The sequence below is a fragment of the Melanotaenia boesemani genome, chromosome 14 (assembly GCF_017639745.1).
Source record: "Melanotaenia boesemani isolate fMelBoe1 chromosome 14, fMelBoe1.pri, whole genome shotgun sequence".
NCBI classification, from domain to species: domain Eukaryota; kingdom Metazoa; phylum Chordata; class Actinopteri; order Atheriniformes; family Melanotaeniidae; genus Melanotaenia; species Melanotaenia boesemani.
The window spans coordinates 25963675-25984192 of record NC_055695.1 but is presented as its reverse complement, the minus strand read 5'-3'; the positions used below and the strand labels follow the sequence as shown (position 1 = coordinate 25984192).

The 20518-nt window shown below is 40.7% G+C and overlaps 1 protein-coding gene across 1 annotated transcript; it reads right to left on the bottom strand.

Moving 5' to 3' along the window:
- Nucleotides 1-1145: 1145 nt before the first annotated feature.
- On the bottom strand, nucleotides 1146-20236 carry dnm3a (dynamin 3a). The gene is made up of 21 exons (XM_042005531.1): nucleotides 19669-20236; nucleotides 18054-18127; nucleotides 17573-17722; nucleotides 17270-17473; nucleotides 16993-17091; nucleotides 16198-16358; nucleotides 15958-16100; nucleotides 15736-15871; nucleotides 15494-15561; nucleotides 15269-15407; nucleotides 14253-14339; nucleotides 14077-14147; nucleotides 13933-13993; nucleotides 13257-13283; nucleotides 12467-12580; nucleotides 7938-8047; nucleotides 5342-5447; nucleotides 4617-4775; nucleotides 4069-4292; nucleotides 2906-3046; nucleotides 1146-1526 (listed from the first exon to the last, which is right to left on the bottom strand). Exons 1-21 carry the CDS (start codon nucleotides 19827-19829, stop codon nucleotides 1493-1495), a joined length of 2469 nt encoding a protein of 822 aa, XP_041861465.1. The 5' UTR covers nucleotides 19830-20236; the 3' UTR covers nucleotides 1146-1492.
- Nucleotides 20237-20518: the final 282 nt, after the last annotated feature.

Sequence of the window (20518 nt, the reverse complement as noted above, 5' to 3'; positions counted from 1 at the left end):
CCTTGGTACGAGGGGTGACCGCAGGCTTTGCCATTGGTTTTGGAGATGGCGCCATGACTTGAGATGTCAGAGCTTGAAGCCCGACAGTCGAGCTGTCTGTCCTGCGGCTTCTTTTAAGACCCTCAAAGAAGAGTGCGTCGCGGGATTAATACGTCACAAACTCTGACGACTAATTTTTAAATAAATAATAATAATAAAAATTACCCTACAAGTCTTTTGTTACCCTCTGGAGTTTGTATATTTTAAAATATCAGCCAAGAGTTAATACACAACATGCCCTTGAAATCTCAATTACACACTCCCATTGGTAAAATGTGTTTTTCTGATTATCCTAACAATAAGTTAAGATTCTCGTTTCACATAAATATTACATTACCAAATGTAATTTCTTTTTGGAACAGTTTTGTGGGTGATGTGGAAAGAAATTTGGGTTACAGGTCGAATCGACTGAGAAAAAGGACGGTACTTTAGACCTTTAAAGGGAGGATTAATTGTAATAACAAATTATTACAATTAACTGGCCATCTAATGTAAATGGTAAAGAAAAAATGTAAAAGCAAACAGCCCATGATTTTTTTAAATATAATAACTATTTACTTAGGGGGATCCTGCTCGGATGGCTTTAATCACTGCTGTACATTTACTTCACTGACAAAGGGATAAACTTTCTTTGAGCCAAATCCCAAGTTTAATCAGTGTTTCTTCAGAATTAGTGTCCATTTAACTTTGCACAGTCATCACAACTGGTGGTCTTATGACTTTTACTTTCTCTTCATGAAATGGAAACAGTTTGAACAGATAAATATCCCCATGTCAGCAGTTCATGAGATTTTTAATAAATGCTGCATTATGATCAAGAACATGGTACTATATGTGTTTTGAAGAAATGTTTGTGTAAAAAAATAAGAGTGGCAATTAATTTTTTGCTGTGTCTATATAGAATAAATAAATAAACCAAGTCATTATGTAGTACAACCTATAGAAGTAAGTTATATACTGCAGTAACTTGCACATCTAAGGTTTCATGGGAAACATCAGTTTACACTAAATGTTTGTTAGAATTTGATTGTCCATTCTTGGGGTGGCAGCTGGGAGGCCAGTTGGATTTCGGGGATGGTTAAATAATGAGATATCTGGACACCGTAAAAAATAAACTGTTTTATTAACAAAGTAAAAGCAGTGCATGGGTACTCTCATTATGGAGAGCAATTCAAAACCAGTCATTTTATTTATACAAAATTCAGACTCTGAGAGAAATCAGACAGTTGTTCACATTCCAGCATTTATGGCTGGTCATATTATGTACAAAACAGACTCAGGATGGAGTGAATTTAGCAGACAGCAGCTCCCAGAGGAGACAGCAAGAACCCCAGAAAAATGCTTCAGCTGGATTACACATCACATAGGTCATGGGTGTCTCTGGGTAGCAGTCAGCTGGAGCTGTAAGGATCACAGGGGCAGACGGATAGAAGAGCAATCAGTAGAAAAAGACTCATTTCATGCTTGGAATTGCAGGGGGTTGCCTCCTGGGAAGAAGATCAAATCAAAGTTTTTGTTTAATGGTTCAATATGACATATAGACACTACCAGAAAGAATTCCTAAAAAAACACACATATCTATCAGATCTTTTATTTAACCCAAAGGCAAAGAAACTAATTTCATTTAGACATAGCACTTTGTTTTTTTTTTTGTTTTTTTTTTGGAGGGGGTTGTTGTTTTCTTTTTTACAGAAGTAGGGGTGATGAAGTGTTAATAACCATGTCCTCATCATCACAATCAATGATTCCAGTTATGCAGCAGCTAAGTCTAATCTGGAAATGAACATAAATTGAGACTTAGTGAAGCCTGAATACCAACTTTCCAGATCTATGAGCTGATTTTTCCCAGATGAATGAAAATATCCTCATGCGTGCCTGTATAGCCACTGCTTCTATAAAACTGTTCAAGCTGTCCGTGGGTTTAAAAAACAGGCCAATAGCATAAATTAATGAACGACATCTGGATTACAGCGATTATTGCGTTGTCATGACAGCTCTGAAAGCAATCACATGGTTACATGGGATACTAGATGAGTGTTTGAAAGAAGAAAGAGAATGGAAAGCGATAAAAAATTCAAACATGAGAACATGAATAGTAACATTTAGCAAGGGGCTCATCCATTTGATGTGCAAGAGTTCATATTTAATCCCAGTACAATTCCAATGTACCTATTAATTGTATTTCTATTTGCCCTTAATGCCACTATTAAAAAAAAGCTAACTATAAAAACTATAAAACTCGCCTATAAAAAAATCTAACTTAAGGAAGCAGCCACAGTGTATTGCATGTCTACAGGAGAGGCATAAGGTTGGATAGAAAATAAAGTCTGAATGTCTGAAACTGGGGAAAGAACCTAAGGAACCATTGGAGAGCACAGAGGAAATGAGGCAGAGAGAAAAACGAGACACAGGCCAAAAGCAGGGGAGGAACCAGTGAAAGAAGAAAATAAAAAGTACAAGAAAAGGGAATATGGGCAAAAAGAAAAAATAACAGTTACTGCATGAGGGAAACTGAGAAAGGCAATAAAAAAATGCATGCAAGGAGAAAGAGGAAAAGAGGGGGTGAGGGACTGATGTACAGATGAAAACTTGACAAAGCGCTCAGCACTGTTGTTTCTGGCTCCAGTAGAAAGCTGCACGGATAGAGAAGTCTTGTCTACTGAGGCTGATGAGAAGGGGGGATATGAGAAACACATTTTCCAGCAGACCCCCGCCCAGCTCAAATATCAACTCTTTACTTTGTGCCTCAACAGAGGAACTGGTCATTGTGTATTTTGTGTGTTTATGACTAAATACCAAACCAGGAGGTCACCATGATATAACAGGTCAGGTAACAAAAACTTAATTTCTGTGGTTTGTAAGTCACCTTGGTACACTGGTTGTAGCACGACTGTGGTGCTGAAAGCTGTCAGAAGAAGCCTTATGTCCAGACTGAGTCACACGAGGAACTGGTGGAGCATGACCACGACTCACTGGCTTACCAACGGTCACTACATTTTTAGGGAAACTTGAGATGGGTAGAGAAGAGACGCTTAAGTGACAGTTCTAGTTTGCACACATTTATTTACTGTGTATGTACACATATAAATAAAAAAAGCTAATTAAATTAAAACATTTGATCAATTTAAGCAACATTAGCTTATCTTCAATTCAATGGCAGCAACAATGTCTCAGAAATATGGACTGGACAACACACAGCAGGGAAATTGTTAACTAGAAAGAAACAGTTGGAGGAACATGAAGCAAATACTAGGTTAATTGGCAACAGGTTAGTGACTTTGTGGGTATAAAAAGAAAGTCTTTGAGATGCAAAGTCTCTCAAAAGATCAGAAATCTAAAAAAAAATAAATTATTCTACAAATTGTGGAAATAATTGTGGGATGTGGCTCCATCCCACATGCTCCAGAACAAGAAGGCGAGGCATCATATAGCCTGTTATCAGGACTTCCTTCAAAAGGCTGCATCTCTGATGGTATTGGGGTGCATTAGCACCAGTGAATCTGGCAACTGACACATCTGTAAAAGCGCCATCAATGCTGAAAGGTTTATAGAAGTTTTAGAGCGACATATGCTTCCATATACAAGATGTCTTGCCTTGCATATCTTAGCATAACGATGACAAACCACATTCTGCATCTGTTACAGCAGAATGGCTTCAAAGTAGAAGAGTCCAGGTGCTGAAAGGGCCTGGCTGCAGTCCAGACCTTTCACCAATGGAAAACATTCAGAGCATCATGAAATGCAAAACATGACAAAGAAGCTCCAGGACTGCCGAGCAGCTAGAATCCTACATAAAACCAGAATGGGATAACTTATCTTCTCAGTTCCCAGATGTTGGCAGACTTGTTTAAGGAGAAGGGAATGCTCTATAGTGGTAATAGTAGCAAGCATGGCCCTGTCACTCCCTCTGTCATACTTTTGTTGCTGCCATCAAATTCAAGATGAGTTCATATTGTTTTTTACAAAATAGTAAACGTCTCGGTTTGAACATTTATTTCATTTTTAAATATTATTTCATAAGATTTTTACTTTGTGGATTGTATCCAGGAGGAGTCCACCGGTGGAGGAAGAGGAGTGGTGCAGGTAGACGTGGAGATCTCTCCGACAACAGCGAGCGCCTCCTTCAGGGCAGCGTGCTTGCGGAGCACTTCCTCCCGGTGCTGCTGCTGCTCTGGTGACTCATCCATCAGTGCTGAGCATTCCCCCAGAGCATAAAGCTGAGCCAGGAGCTCAGAACTAATGAACTCCTTCACCTACACAGAGGGGTTTCATACTGCTGTGATAAGTTTAACTACATGTATTAAACACACATTCAGGATTCTGACTTTAATTCTGAAAGGTGGAGTCCCCTCCATTTTTTTCAGTCATAGGGCGGATTGAATGGATTTTAAATAGTGAAAGCATGCATGTTTTGACAGATGAATACAGATTACAAGAGAGAATGTTGTCAAACAAGGTTACTTCAAAAAGTGTCAGAGACAAAAAATAGAAGGAGCAAATACTGCTGGTAATTAGGAGAGCTTTTTTAGAATCAAAGAAAGGGAAAGTCAGTTAAAAGTTTGGTTTGAAAAGCTTACACTGTTTATCATGAGGTGCATAATGGTTTTTGGCATCAAATCCCTGATGGTCTTATGGATGATGCCCATGTAGGAGTCAACCAGGTTACAAATGATCTCCACTTGACGCTCCAGCTGGGGATCTGTGAAGTTTTTAGGTCCATTTTCCTGTCCATCCACCTATGTGACATATGGGAATAAGGAACATACAAATGTTGTAATGTGAACAGGGAAGTCACAGCTGACATTTTATTCAAATATGTGAAGCTTATGTTTATTGTCCTATCTTGTCAACTACTCTGTTGGTGATGAGAAGAAACGTATTTGATAGGATAGAACAAGAAAAGAAGAATGGTTGGAACACAAAAGAGGGAGGCAAGAAGAAGTGGGCAGAAGAAAGAAAAAGGGGGAGTGGGTGAGGGATGGGGAGCTGCTGATTAGAAACAGACTAGAACACATACACACACACATACTGCAGTGACATCATGGAGCAAGAATGTGGGCTAAAGAGCCAACGACAGAGCGGGATGGAAGGGGTGGGGGACTTGCTTTTTCACTTTGACAGGGGGGAGAGAAAGGGGAGCATGGAGAGAGAGGGATACGAGGGTTATTGCCAGGGTTTGAGGTTAGCAAAGGCAACGAATGAGTGGGACACAAAGGTACAATGTAAGCAGGTGGAGCCCTGCAGCTAAGGTCAGGTTTGGATTTAATTAGGTTGAATTAGGGGTTAAAGTACTGACACCCACTTTCTCAGGGTAGACTCCAGCCCGTAGCAGAGATGCCTTCCAGCTGGTCAACTCTTCCTGAGAGTTACAGGCCAACTCCAGGCTTTTGTAGTCCTTATACACGTTCCTGCAACACATCACATTGGGGTCAGAAGTCTTTGAAAATATACAGTCATGATGTTTCAAACTCAACAGCACATACCACTATATACAAATCATCTATGATGCATTGTAGGGTGGAGAGATAAGTCTACTGATTATACAAAAGTGCTCAATTCTCAATCGTAGATTGCTCTCACTGGTGAATGACCAATACTTACTGATTATAACTTACTGACTCTGACATATGTATAAGTCAGAGTTAGTTAATTGACAAACTCAATGATTTATTATCAATAAGGATCAAGTGCTTTTTGCAGAAATAATCAGGACCAAAAATGCCACAGGAACACACTGAAGAAGTCAGGCTCCAATTTTTTTAGGGCTTGAACCACTCAAGAGCTGGACACAGTTTATCCCATGGCTATCCCGCCTGCTATTGAGTAAGAGGAAGGGAACATCCTGGACAGTCCGTCAAAGAGCCGACAAAGAGACAAACAACCAAGAATATCACACTCACACCTAGTGGACTGTGGGAGGAAGCCTATCAGGGAGGACCCACACATGCAAGATGCAAACTAGAAAAGAAAAGACCCATTCAGGATTTGAAACAAGATCCCTTGCCCCTACTCTGGGCAAGAAAAACTGCAATACATCACTAGCTTATTAATAACATGACACAATTAACACAACTTCGTCTCATGGGCTGTTTTTCGACTTGTCTGACCTATGTCACATTACTTCATTTTAATATTTTGAATACAGGGGTGACAGAGGTTCAGATTTTGTGTATACCTGTGAACCCTAAGAATGGAATAAACAGGCTCTTGGTGGGAAAAAAAAAAAAAAACATTTAGCAACTTAGACTCCCCAGAACTACATGAAATATGCAGTACAACTAAACAATGAGAGTTTGATTGATATAAAGAAAAATACAGTTACCTAATGGCAAAGTAGATTCATTCTAACACACACAGAGCATACACGCTCATACAAAAATAAACCAGTTTACTTCCCTTCCTGCAATTTTCCCCTTTATGGTGTATTTTTTCAGTTACTTCGAGCTCTTCTTCCCCTTTGTCTTAGTGCTTACATCCCTCTTCAGTCCATGTAATATCCATACGCTCTGGTTGTGAAGCCAAAGCAAAGCAAGACATGAGCAAAGGGTCTGGTGGAGGCTGTGTGCCCATCTGTTAAACATTTTTCTTTAATCACTTAGTTGTTTTGTTGTTCCCTTTTCACATTCAGAACACGCAGCAATTAACCTCAAATATGTGAACGCTTTGTGTGAGAAACAACAGAGATAGGGAGAGAAACCAGACAGATTGTAGCTAAATAGATATATACAGGGATAAATAAATAAATAAAATACAGTCAGTTTTTGTGCTTATAAATGGGTTAAGATGGCCGAGGCTAGTAAGTTAGGGTGTGGTGGCTAACGGACAGGGAACCGGGCCAACCATGACATTAGTAGAGTGCTATTACGCTAACATCCGTACATGCCACTGAACACACAATAAAATTGTTCTTTAAGCTGATTTATCACTAAGATCAACATTTTGATCTCATCCCCTTTGCTATTGTCTTCTCGGCTTTTGGCTCATTTGAGTTTTTTCACTCATCCTGAGGAATTTCTGCAGAGCCCCGACTGCTTGAGATTTGAAGAGTTTCCTGAGGTTTTTGATTACTGTCAGCCAGCGACAAAGCCACTGCGATGTCTGCCACCCTCCACACACACACACAAACACAGAAAAAGAAACAGAGAGCATGAGGGTGCAGGAAAAAGGGAGGGTGGGAGTAGGGGGGGGGGGGCGCCACAGAACTGACTTTGACACATTCCTGGCCAATGGCTCTGATACTCTCTCTACCGCTTTCTTTCTCCGCTCAACTCTTCCACTTCTTCTTTCTCTCTTCTTTTTGTGGTGAGTCGAGCAATTCTTTCCAAACAAGAGCAGCCTCATCTGTGATCCAAGCTCTCTGGCTTTGATTATCTGCTTAATGAGCCTGCCGTCGGTATGCTGTGGTCTATACGCACAGTCTTTTGCAAATGCACATACACGCGTGTAAAATTACACAAATACACTTACAAATCGGGTTTGTGTGTCCGAGCGCAGCACAGCAAAGAATTATAAACAAAGCCCACATGCTTGGTACAACCATCCAAGCTTTGGGCCACCTCCAGCTCCTAAGCACTCTTGTTCTCTTTTCTCTTGTTCTCTAGCTCTGTCTCTCTGTTTCACACACATAAACCTCGCAAACTCAAACACTGCCCTGCCCTCAAGAGCCTGGCATATGCCCGTTGGATATCCTTTCAGTTCAGATGGCAAAGTTGAGCGAAAAAGGTCAGAGGAAGGGCAAAACACCACTCCGACACCTCCTCCCTTTCCTCCACTGAAATGTCCACCCTTGTAAAATATCATGAAAACCTCAGCAAGCAGGTGACAAGAGCAGAACTCCCTTTTCTGACTCACTTACCAAACAGACACAGACATAGAAATGCACAGTCACACACACAAACCTTAACTCTGTGTTGAAGATAGCAAAAACAAATTTGCTTGACATGAAGCCCTTTTCTACATCTCTGAGCTTTAAGTTGTCCAGAGGAAGCATGTACTTCTTGTCCTTCTCCTGGAAAAGACAGAGTATAGAGAGATAAAAATTTGACAGAGGTATGCAGAGTAAAATATGACATCACAGAGGCAACATTGGTGTTGATAGCAAGAAACAACAGAGACCGGGGCCAGTTCACTTGGGGGCTAAAGATAAAAAGTCATGTCTGGTAGTAAATAATTTTCAGCCTGCGCATAGAGTACAGAGATGAGCCAAGAAACTTGAACCATTATGGGAACACTTTCAGAGGGCAAGGCGAAGCAAACGGGACATGTAGACCACTGTACTAAGAGAACATCCCAGTTGATACATGATGTTTCTGCCTGTCAGTGTTCTTCACGTTAACAATCCCCTAACTGGTAAAAGAGAGACAATTGAGAAGGAAGAGAGAGTGGGAAAGAGATGCCATAAGCCTATAGTCTGTCATCGCCATGGGGACTCATGAATGACAGCGAACAGTTGGAGGAGTGCAGAGGCCGGTGTGAAGGAGAGCCAGACAGTATGGAGGCAGAGTGCAATAGAGAATTGAAGTAGGGAGGAAGGCAAATGGAAGAGTTGTACAAGAAGGAAAAAAAAAAGAAGCCGGGCCCACATGTGAAAGTCATTATTCAGAATCAAGCTCTAACACAACATTTCTCCAAAAGTAAAGCCCTTCCCCCTAGTCTCACTTGCTCAGCCTGCTGCCTCTGACTAACCTTTGAGAAGAGGCCTTCCACAAGGACTAGTAATAGGAACAGTCATGTTTGCCGTGAACAGAGTGATGACCTATAACAACCTTGGATGAACAATACAGCATGTGTAAAGGGGCACTATATGATTCCACGTTTGAGCCTGTGCATGAATATGGGATGAGATGTGACAGTCTTTCCTCTCACAGTGCTTCCCTGAACCCTTCGACTCTCTTCCTTTGCTCCCCTTTCCTTTTTTCCAAAGAGGCCCACTTCCTGTAACAGACGTTGAAAAAAAAAATAAAATGACAGAACGCGATTGGCGCTCATACAGCAACATCTGGGATCGCTTTAGACGGAGGAGGAGGAGTCTGGAGCGAGTATAGGGTGCTCTGATGGGGTAGAAATAGAAAGTAGAGATGAGAAAGAGAGGAAGAGGAGGGATAGAGGGGGATAGAGGAAGATGAATTTTGCAAAAGTAGACAAGGAAACGTTGAGGAACATAGAGAGCAGGGGAGAGTGTGCAGAAGAAATGGGGAAAAACTCCAGACCACTCCAAAGTTGATTCCCCATGGGTCCCATCAACCCATATATGGCTGCTAGGTTCCTCCCTAACTCTCTCTCCTTCTCTCACTCCCCTTATTTCCTTATGCCTTCCCTGAGTGAACAGGCAGATCCCTAGCTGAATGAGTGAATGTGCCACGTCAAGACTGGATACTATGCCGGGACACAGTCCTGTGGACGACCGACCCAAGATACACTAACATCTTTACGGAAAGGACGCCAATAGGAGCGGATGACTGATTCGGGTGTAGACTTCTTGCCCTGCGACCAAGCACTAAGACTGGATAATGAAAAAATAACAGAATATCAGAGGAAACCTTTTGCCAACTCCACTTCGCATCAGGCAAGACTGCTAGAAAACAACCAGAGACGGAAAAAGCGAGTCCAAAGAGAAGAGAGAGTGAGAAAGGGTCCTGCTCCGTCATCCCAGTGTTCAGACTACCTGTTCAGGATCTTACTGGTGTACAGTAGTCTGCACATTGGTTAGACTGTGCATGGAAGAGCCTCAGCAGCCTCCATTAATGACATCTGCTCATAGACGAGACTCAGGACAACCTGGGACCGGCATGCAATCTATACTGAGGCTAATTTTGGGTCTCATTATTATTATGTTTCTTGTGCAAATGTTTTTCAATGTGCATTCACTTTCAACAGCTTTCATTTATCCAAACACTGTTACCAACTCTCTATTTAAGTCAAGAGATATCTCATTAATTTTGCAAATTTTTAAGCTTGAATTTAATGTCTTTGTAAAAACAACATGTGAATATTTAGGACAAAGAGGTTAACATACAAACAAAAGAATGTTTAACTTAAAAGTGGGTCTTACTTTAGTCATTTTCAGTCTACAAACAGGAAACATGAAAAATAGCTGAGTGCAGTTTCCATGCATTTATTGTATGTCTCCTGCAGATTTATTTTTTTTGTGCATGTGTGTGTGCATCTGATTGCTTTAGCATGCACAAACATCATGGCACAGCTTTGTAAATGCATGTATGTATATGTGTCTGCGTGCATGTCATATTTCTAGCTGTGTCAGGGTGGCTGTGAAGTTTCATAAATCAGGCTGTCTCCCTCCTTTCTAGAGACTAATGGATTTTAGATATGGAACAGGCCTCACACACACACACACACACACACATATATATACACACAGAGGAGCACATGTAGATTGAGTGTATAAGCATGAGCCGTCTGGTTTTCTTCAGGCTGCTTGGTGGAGCCCTGGCAGGCGAGGGGTGAAGGAATGTATGTCTGCTCAGTGTGCTGTGGAGATTGCTGTGGAGGTCAGTGTAGGGTACAAATACTGGAGTGCATGGAAAGCAGATGCAGTGCACACCTCAAAAAGGTTTTTAAAAAATGTATATGGAAGTAAGAGACACAGAGATGGTGACGGAGGTTGGAAGGAGAGATTGAGGCGGGGGGGGGGGCATGAGAGAGAAGCTGTGGAGGAGTTGAGGGGGGAGGTCTGCAGTGTAGAAACCATAAGCCATGTGGGATTTCTCTGGGCAGATCTTGGACGCTGGTGTTTGGACAAAGCTTCAGATTTTCCAGCCAGGAATGTGCACAGTCCCAGGGAGATTGCCAACCACAGAGAGAAGGGGGGAGAAAGAGAAAGAGGGTGAGACAGACATAGAGAGGCAAAGTAAGAAGGATTGAAAAAGCAGCCGAGGCAGAAGAAAGAGAAAAAAAAAATAAAAAGGGGGCAGCAGTCAAAGAAAAACTAAATGTCTGCGGAGGTAGTGTGGGCGAGGAGGTATGAGAGCGGGAACTATGAAAGAGAAGAAGCAGAAGCTTGGCTGATGTGCCTGTGTGTGGGTTTGTGTGAGTGTGTTCCACACTCACAGAGGCAGTAGATCTGATCTCTTGTGATAACACGCATAACTGACAATGTACTCAGGCCTTCCAAACACAAACAGCTGATAAACCTTACAGCACAGCGGGATGGTGCAAACATTAATCAATGGCAAATCCAATATCCCAAGTTAATTGAAAAGATTTAAACTGTCACTCAGTGATCTGCAGGCAGCTGGAGTTCTGATGTGGTCAAAAGACATTGCTTTCTTGTTTTAGTGTTATTCCTTGCAGATGTGATATGTCTGAGAGTGACAGAAAGAGGAAACCTATAACACTGTATGTGTACAATATGCATGCCTGGGGCTGTGTCTGGAACACTGTGTTCAAACGATGCAGTGTTTATCTGAAAAGTGACCATGTGTCTGTCTGAGTGACTGTATATTTTTCTCTGCTATTTGTATGCCACTTTGTTTACATCACAGCCAGCATGTGTACTGTATAGTGTATATACAACTCTGTCCGCTGGGTGTGTATGTTTGTGGGTGCATGTGTGCACATCTTAGTTTGGCTTGGGGCAGCTCCAGCTGTGTCAAAGTGAGCCGCTCCAAATGCCTAAACTCCCAGAAGAGGAAGAAAAGGAGGAGTAAGGGGGAAGAGTGAGGGGAGAGCAGGGGAAAGAGGGGGGAGGAGGGTGTCAGAGGAATGAATGGGGGGAATGGTGGAGGTCAGTTTCAGCTCCAGGTGGCAGGAGAGAAAAGCAACAGTTGTGCACGTAATGCAGTCACAACATTTCCATGAAGTTGATGTTCTTTGTATCGCTGAACAACATGTGCCGCATCTTCTACATAATGCTCCTTCCAACCACTCGATTTGTAGTCGATTAAACAACACAACCCTGTTTGATCAGCAGAATCAACATCACAAAAGTCTCCTATCCATCTTTGGTGTTTTCACTTACATCTGAGTGTTTACAAGCATTTGTTTGTATCCACATACAAATGCTGCAATGTGTTTTCCTTCTTCTGATCTCAAACTGTGACCGGATGAGACTGTTGTGGTGTGTCTGCCTGTCTACACTTGCTGTGCAGACCTTCTGCTCCTGTACAGCAGGCACAGACAGGCAGACAGATGGCAGCCCCACTGACATCAGAAAAGCTCTGCCACCTTCTCCAATAAAACAGGAGGATCTTTGATAATGACAGGACAAGCAATTTCCTTTTGGCTTAGTTCTCCGGGTTGACCACTTAACATGCTATTTTTAAACTTGGATAGGTTTTAATAAACTTGTGATGAATTGACTGCTGTGTCTTGGTTTTGCTATTTTAATTCTTATCTAAGACCCATTATTCCAGTCCAAAATATTATTATCTTGATCAACTAGCTAAGCATTGTAAGAAGAAGGCATTACCTCCTCATCTTTGAACCAGGACAGGCTTTCTGCTGAGAGGATGAACCAGTATTCCCTGGCCCCGCCTTTCATGATGCCGATGTTGCTGATGGTGAGCCAACCCTTGCGTATGACCTGGACAACAGAAGTATTGAGAGGACAGCTTTTTATGAAGGTACAGCTTCTAAAAAGCCATGAGAAAGAAACTAATTAACATTTGTGAGATGTATCACATTGGTATGCAGCATGGCTCAATCACCAGAATATTTTATTGACCACCAGTTGAGTATAAATGATAAAAGAAAACAATGGTTATACAGGTAAAGCCATAACAGGAAGCATAAATATAAGAGCAGCCACATCATATGGAAAAAACACAGGCTAGAAGAGACCAGGCAGGGGTGAAAGACCAGGCACTGTAGAGGAGAGATGTGAAATGAGTAATATTACAGGAGATAAAACATAAATCCAACATATTTATGACATATATCTTGGAAAAAGTTTTTTTTAAATCTGTGCTTATTTACAGAACAGAGGAACTGTGAAAGATCAGAATAAGAAATATTAAGTTGTAGCAAAGATGGCACTGTGAATGAGAAAGAGGAAAAAGAGCAGTTTGTGACATTAGCAGAGTCAGTTTCAGATGATGAAAAATACCATTTATAAAGCCACAACAAGGCATTTTGCCAGAGTGCATATTTGCTCCCATAAGTGGCATGCTAACCCACAACCCTTAAGCTTGACTCCTACACACACATATCATCAGCAGAGGCAGCAGTAAAGAGAAAATTTTAAGAGAATGGTCTCCTACTATTCGGCTTGAGGGATGAACCACACCCTAGAGAAAACAGGAAATGAAGCAGCAACATTAATATAGAATTACTTTCTCTTTTACTTACTCACATTTGGGGGTGTTTATACCAATACTGATGATTTATAAATGAATTAAGACAAAAGTAGCATGAGCAATTGTGCAAATCGCTACAGTTCTTTTTCATTTTATTTTGAGTTGTGGTTGCAATGTACTGCTGTTCAACATTGTCAGCATCATACATCAAGGCTCCTGACGTAACAGAATCACGCGGGAGTTGTGTTTTTAATTATCCATGCTTTTCTCATAAATGTCCTGCACATAAATCAAAGGTGCTCATTTTTTGCTTGACTTGATTTCTCCGAAAAGCCAGAAACAATAAGGGTTGCATTACTGGAACCAAACTCCAGCTCAGTAAAATCACAAAAAACTCCTGATTTATCTGAGGCAATGAACACAGATTAATACTGATTAATGGAGAACATATGGGGACAGTGATGTCACCTCAAAGTTTGTACCCTTTCACACTGCAGTAAATATCAAGCTTTTATGTACAATTGTGCACAAATACAAGGATGTGTTTGTTTCCAACACATGCATTCAGAGTTCTAATCAGTAATTAAAGCTAAAAATAACAGCCAACACACACTTGTAGCTCAAGATGATGCTACCTCACCTGGTTCGGTGCCATTCCAATGACAGTCTTCCCATTGTTTTGGTCATGCACCTGCTGGAAACTGAGAGGGATGACAGAAACATGTTGTTTACTGATAGCATGTTACAGTTTTTATTTAATTATAAAACTAATGAGGTTGCTCACTTAGTAAAGCCAACGAAGTCTTCATGTTTGGTATTTATGTAGGCGAGCTGGATATCAATAAGCAACAAGACCTAAGCAAAATAAACACACATTAAACTGAAAAATAGACCGAGTTAAAAAATGTAATGATGCAGTTGAGTTATCTATAACTATCTGTGTAAATCTGTGTGAAAGACCTGGTCTCTGCATTTACTCTCTTGCTCTTGAATCTCAGTGACAACAATCCTCTCTGTCTCATCTCGCAGTTTGGGAAAGGAGCTGAGCTGCAGGGAGAAAAACGGCACAAAATTGGCAGACAGGACTGTTTTGACGCCATGAAAACGTACAGCACATACGAATGCATATACACTGTCCATCCAAAAAAAAAACACTCACGCACTCCAATATTTCATTGGACAGCTTTAGCTTTGATTATGACGCGCTTTCACTGTGGCATCGTTTCTATAAGCTTCTCTAATGTCACAACATTCATTTCTGTCCAGAGTTAAATACATTTTTTTCTCCAAGATCTTGTATTGATGGTGGGAGAGTCAGGCCGCTGCACAAAGCCTTCCCCAGCACATCCCCAAAATTCTCCATGGGGTACAGGTCTGTGTAAAAATGATGTCTCATGCTCCCTGAACCACTCTGAACCAGCCTGAATGAATCGTGACATTGTCATCTTGGAATTAGACCATGCCATCAGGGAATGAAAAATTCATTGATGGAATAACCTTGTCCTTCAGTATATTCAGGTAGTCAGCTGACCTGAATATACTGACCTGATTCTTTGGATAAATAATGTTGCTGAACCTTGACTAGATCAAGTACAGTTGGCACCAGGCATGATGGGTGCATCACTCAATCTACTTTTCCAATTACACTGACAACCAATCACCTGGACTCATCAGACCACATGACCTTCTTCCATTGCTCCAGAGTCCAATCTTTATGCTCCCTAGCAAATTGATCATCTCAGAATCACTAAATGTTTTATATGCTTGACACCAATAATTTGAATCTTCTAAAAAAGATTAGCATTGTTTCCACGACCACAAAATGTGTTTTCTGATGTGGTTGTTTAAGAAATAAGAAGAACTGATGCCAGATGAAACAATCATCCAATGACAGGCTCTTACCCATTTGCTTAGTTAAATCCAGGTGGTGACTTTTTTTTTTTTTTGGATGGGGAGTGTATAAGACATAATCATACCTTGCTGATACACTGATAAACAGTGTTGATTAGTTCTTGACTGACCATGTCAATAAATTGAATACATGGCCCCTTTAGATTTGATATCTTTTTCTTAACTATGGTTTCAAAGGCCATGTCAGGAGTGAACAAGCCTGTCCTGTAAGAAAAAAACAAGAAAAACAAGAATAAAAATGGTAAGTGAATTAAAAGCAGTTGACATTTGATATGAAATCTGTACAGCACCTGACACCGTGTATGTTTCTGATGGCATAGTTGATCTCCTGCCGCAGCTTCCTCACATCGGATTCAATCTTAGGACATGTACAGAAAATCATAAGTTAGAGTAGGGGACTGAGATCAGGGGTAACCCTGTAATACCTGACAGCTACTGACAGACATAATAATATTCAAAGTACTACTGTGTGGCATGCAGAATATATGCAGCTAGCTAAGCAAAACTCAAGCATAGAATGAAACACACACACCTTTACCAGTTCATATGGGAAGCGCTCATGGAAAATTTTATTGATCCTAGCACCTCCTGACAAATTCACAGTGTCCACTTTGTCACCAGAGCCCTCAATTAGCTTCTCAAAATCAGCAGCCAAGTGCTGAACTAACCTGGAATAAAGAAACACTCAGACATTAAGAAAAGCACATACACATAGAAAAATGGTGAATTTACACACACAGAATGACTGACTAACTGTAGTAGTGTCTTGGTCCTCCGTGCAGGATCATCAGGTTTATACTGTTTGTACTCCTCGGCCTCTTTATTCAAGGCTAGAAGCTGGCTCTGCAGATGACTGCGGAAGGCTGGCAGTGTGTCCCGTATGTGGTTTGTCAATTGCTGCAAAAAAAACAAAACAAAACAAAACAACACAAAACCAGTATGTACATATAATGTATTTAGTTCTCTACGTAAGTATAAATGTGTGCATTTTTACCTGGTTAAGTATTCTTTGTAAATATGGGGTCCCCATTCTTTCAACCATGTGTTTGTAGGCTGGATGGGACAGAAAGAAGTTCTTCTCTGACTCCAGAGCTGCCTTGATGTCCTTTTTCCCATCTATGTCCTTCTGACTGCGGTTCACCACCCCAATGTAACCTGGGGAGGAAGAGGTGAAAGAGAAATTAAGAGTGTGATCACTGTAAGCACCATGGACAATGTCCAGGAAGACAAAGAAACAAAGCTTTTCATGCAGCTTTTTCAAACATGTCCTTGGTAGCTCTTCCCAGATGTACATTTGTTCCATTATGACGGTGGCATATATTGGGCCAAATCTCATACTTGAGTGCAGTAAAACATGTCATAGCATCAGACTTTGTATCTAATGTGTAAGCTCAATGCTTCTACTAGAGCAGCTATATCAGTGGGCTTCCGTGGCTAATGAATTTGTGCCTCAGGAGAAGCATGAAGGACCAGCACCTGGTGCAGCTTTAACCAGTCTGTGTACTGCCCCGAGAGCTCCCTACATTCATTTTTTCCCAGGCCAGACTTTTTTTTTCCCTCACTCTCTCTTACAACACACACACAAAAACGTTTACAAGTCACCAGGAAAGAAAGAATAAAGAACAAATGCACACAAACAGACGATACATAATCAGTGATGTCATGAATAGTGCTGAGCTGACTTCTTGTCTGGTGATAAAGACACAATCCCTGTCCTTTCTAATGGGCCCTCTTGGGTGTTGATTGCTACTGGCTGGCTCAACAAACATGAACAAAGCTAGCATCTAACCTCTTCGCAGGGGAAGCAAACTGTTTTCTAGTATTTCCCTGGCATCGGTTCCTTGATCCATCAGGTCCAGCTTTGTGATTACACCAATAGTGCGCTGACCTAAGAAAAAAGTTAAAGGAAACAAACTTATTAAAGTAGTGGAATTTTAATAATATCTTCAATATCTTAAATCAATTTGTTTTTCTTTATGCCAAATAAATTTAATAAAGGCAACTACACATAGAGTTAGTCAAGGACTTAAAAAGTTCAAGTTTCCCTTTACAAAGATCAGGCTTACCTTGTGGGTCAACATCTTTGGCTAGTTTTAGTGCATCAGAGTTGGCCAGATCAGTGTTGGCAGGTGTGACGGCCAGAATGAGACAGTTTTCCTTACAGATATACTGCATGACCATGTCTCGTATCTGGTACTCTATGTCTGCTGGCTGGTCACCTACTGGCACCTTTGTGATGCCAGGCAGGTCCACAAGAGTCAGGTTGAGCACTGGCAACACAGAAAAACACAGAGAACATGCAACATGTCAAAGACAGGTTATATTTCAAGGATATGTAATAACAAACACACTGACACAGGCTTTGTTACCATGTGGTGAGTAAATCCGTAGGCTCATGGGAACAGAAGATATGCCTTTATTCGATCCTGTGAGTCTGCACGTCTCTGCTTCAATTTCTTTGCGGATCTCCTCAAAATTTGTGAATCTCTTTCCCTTACAGTGGAAAAACTCGCCATACTCTGCAGGGTTGCACAAAGAGTAGAGGAGAAAAACATCTGTTAATTGACAGTTTCATAATATGATCATCATTATGGAATAACTCTGGATTTTAATGTCAATTAGGAACATCAGATTGTTAGCTTCATTTTAAAGTAAGGCCACACTGATACAACTGTATATATCAACTTTCTTTTTTGTAATAATGACAACCAAAAAATATGTAGGACACAATTATATGACCCATATCAGATGACAGCTCCAGGCTGAGCTTTGAGACATCATACTGCCACCTTGTGGTAGCTTCAATAAAAGACTAAAAAGTTACTACTTTAATTGCAAAAGCATTGTTACCTGCATCAGAATTTAGCAGCTGGAGGATTAAAGGTCTGCGAGTGACAATTCCTGAACCCCGTGGAAGGAAATCTCTGTCAGAAAGGAAAAACTGAGTTGGAGAAGAATATATATATAAACACATAAAGGAGAAACCCACCAACAGCTGATGCCATTTCTAACTTGAATCTTCATCTGAAAAATTTACTTGATGACCCTACCATTTAAATCATTTCAATTGTTTAGCACAAAGCTATCACAATTAAAATGGAGTGATGATGATGCAGATTGGATTAAAATGTTGTAATATAGAGTATCCTTCTAAATCTGGGAGCACTAAGAGTAACATACGAGTTATTTTAGTTTAGAAACTATCTAAGATGTCATCCGTGTTTTTGTGAAGACCAAGTATATGTTTGCTATATGATATGTAAACACTAAACAGCAGATTCAGAGATTGTTATACAGAAACAGAAAGCACAGTGAGAAAAATAACCCTCCTTTTTCCTACTGAAATCTCTTTCAGGAAGTTTGTTTTATTACATCCTGTCAAACTGCTGGCACCGTCCAAGACAAAAGGAGTGTCCATAGCACAGTCTTAGCTGAGACAATGAACAGTTATGTGATAAAATATCAAGACACATACAGATGGAAGAACTTAATGTCCTTTTCACACACCAGACTGTCTCAGTTGCCTTTCAGATTTACCCAAACAACCCTGTTATTCACAAGCAACCAGCATTATTTTTAGAACCATGAAATCTCTTAGAGTCAGAGAAATATTTAACACAACAAAGCTTTGTTCAGATTAGTGTCTGTAAATGAAATAACTTGTAAGTTGACCAGAATTTAGCGTCTATTATGCTTTAGGTGCCATGTCAGCCTCAGCTCCTTCACTCACACCTACACAGCCTGTCTGGGAGATAAAGTGTTGCAGTCACTTCATGTCAGGCATCCGCCACTTCAGACTTAGCAAATATATCCATGATACTCGGCTGGAGGTCATGACACAGAGAAAAGGAACCGAGTCACTTGCATGCTTTTACTGTTGAAGAATACAACTATTTAACAGTACATTCAAATTTAGAGAACACTTTTTAAACAGTATACATAGATCATACATCTTACAGCTTTTTACTGCCTAAAAATAACCGACATAAAATGACAACATTGCTTTATGAAGCTTTTATTATACCATTATTTTAGATTAAATAGTTTAGGGTGAAAATGTTTACATGTTTTAAATACAGACTTAAGGCTGTATTATTAGACTTAGTGTTTGTTTCTTGTGAGTGAAAAGAAAAAACTGATCATTTGTAACTGATTTTGAATTGAATGTTTTATACAACAGCTGTACATCTTTTAGAATAAATATAACATCCCCGTAGGCGTGTGCTTACACTTATATTTGGTAGAAAATTCATTTACAGATGCGAGTTGTCCATTCATAAAAAAGTAACAATATTATAGTAAAGTCCCAAATTATAAATTTATACAAGTACATTTGCAGAATGGATTTGATTTTTCACAACCTAACCCTTGTATAGAAAGTAGCACGGTTTCAAAATTACAAGATTTTTTTTTCTTTATTTTTTTAAAATCTCTTTCAGTTCAGAGATGAATGTTTGCGGCTTACCTGCCCACAAAGTTTTCCAGCACGGAGCTCTTGCCCGCGCTCTGGCCGCCCACCACAGCTATCTGAGGCAGGTGAAGGCTGCAGCTCTGTCCCACGTTGCCCAGGGTATCTTGAAGGCAGTTGACCAGCGGGATCAGATCCTCCATCCCGCGGTTGCCCATCGCAACAGGAACCGCTATCCGTCCAACCCCTTTTTCAAAACTGTTTTCCTTCAGTTCTAGTCCACACCAGCCGACAGCACAACTACCATACTTAATGCTGTCTTACCAATGTACCATCATTCTCAGTTAAATCCAATAAAGAAAAGAAACTTTAAATACTCTTAAGAGTTGCTGCTTATTTTTAAAGGTCCAGGACTTCACCAGCCGTTAGCACTTCAGAGCGACTACGACGAAAGTGTCCCCAGATAGTCTCAGAGAACTCAAATCCTCCAATGAAGTTCGTTAAACGCATCCATCTTTCAAGTTTCCAAATGTTTGTGGTGGTTTGTCAATCTTAAACATGTTTCAGAGGTTCGGCGCTGTGCGGAGTTTATTCCATGGACGTAAAGAAAACATTCTGCTTTGACAGCTAATGGAACGAAGTTTTTTGCGCATGCGTACAAACCAACAAGTCAGTTTAGTCGGCAACTCCCATAAACAGAAGACAGACAAACTTTAGAGCCAATTACCAGAAACCTAAAATGCACTCACTTATTTCGCCCACTGCTATTTAAGATCTCACACATCCAGTGTTGGTGAGGCACCATCGCAACCTTATAAACGCTGCAACTAGAGCCAGAGAATGTATCTGGGAGTGTATCATCTACTGTAAATAACGCTGCTGCGTTCTTTGGCTGCGGGGGAGTGTA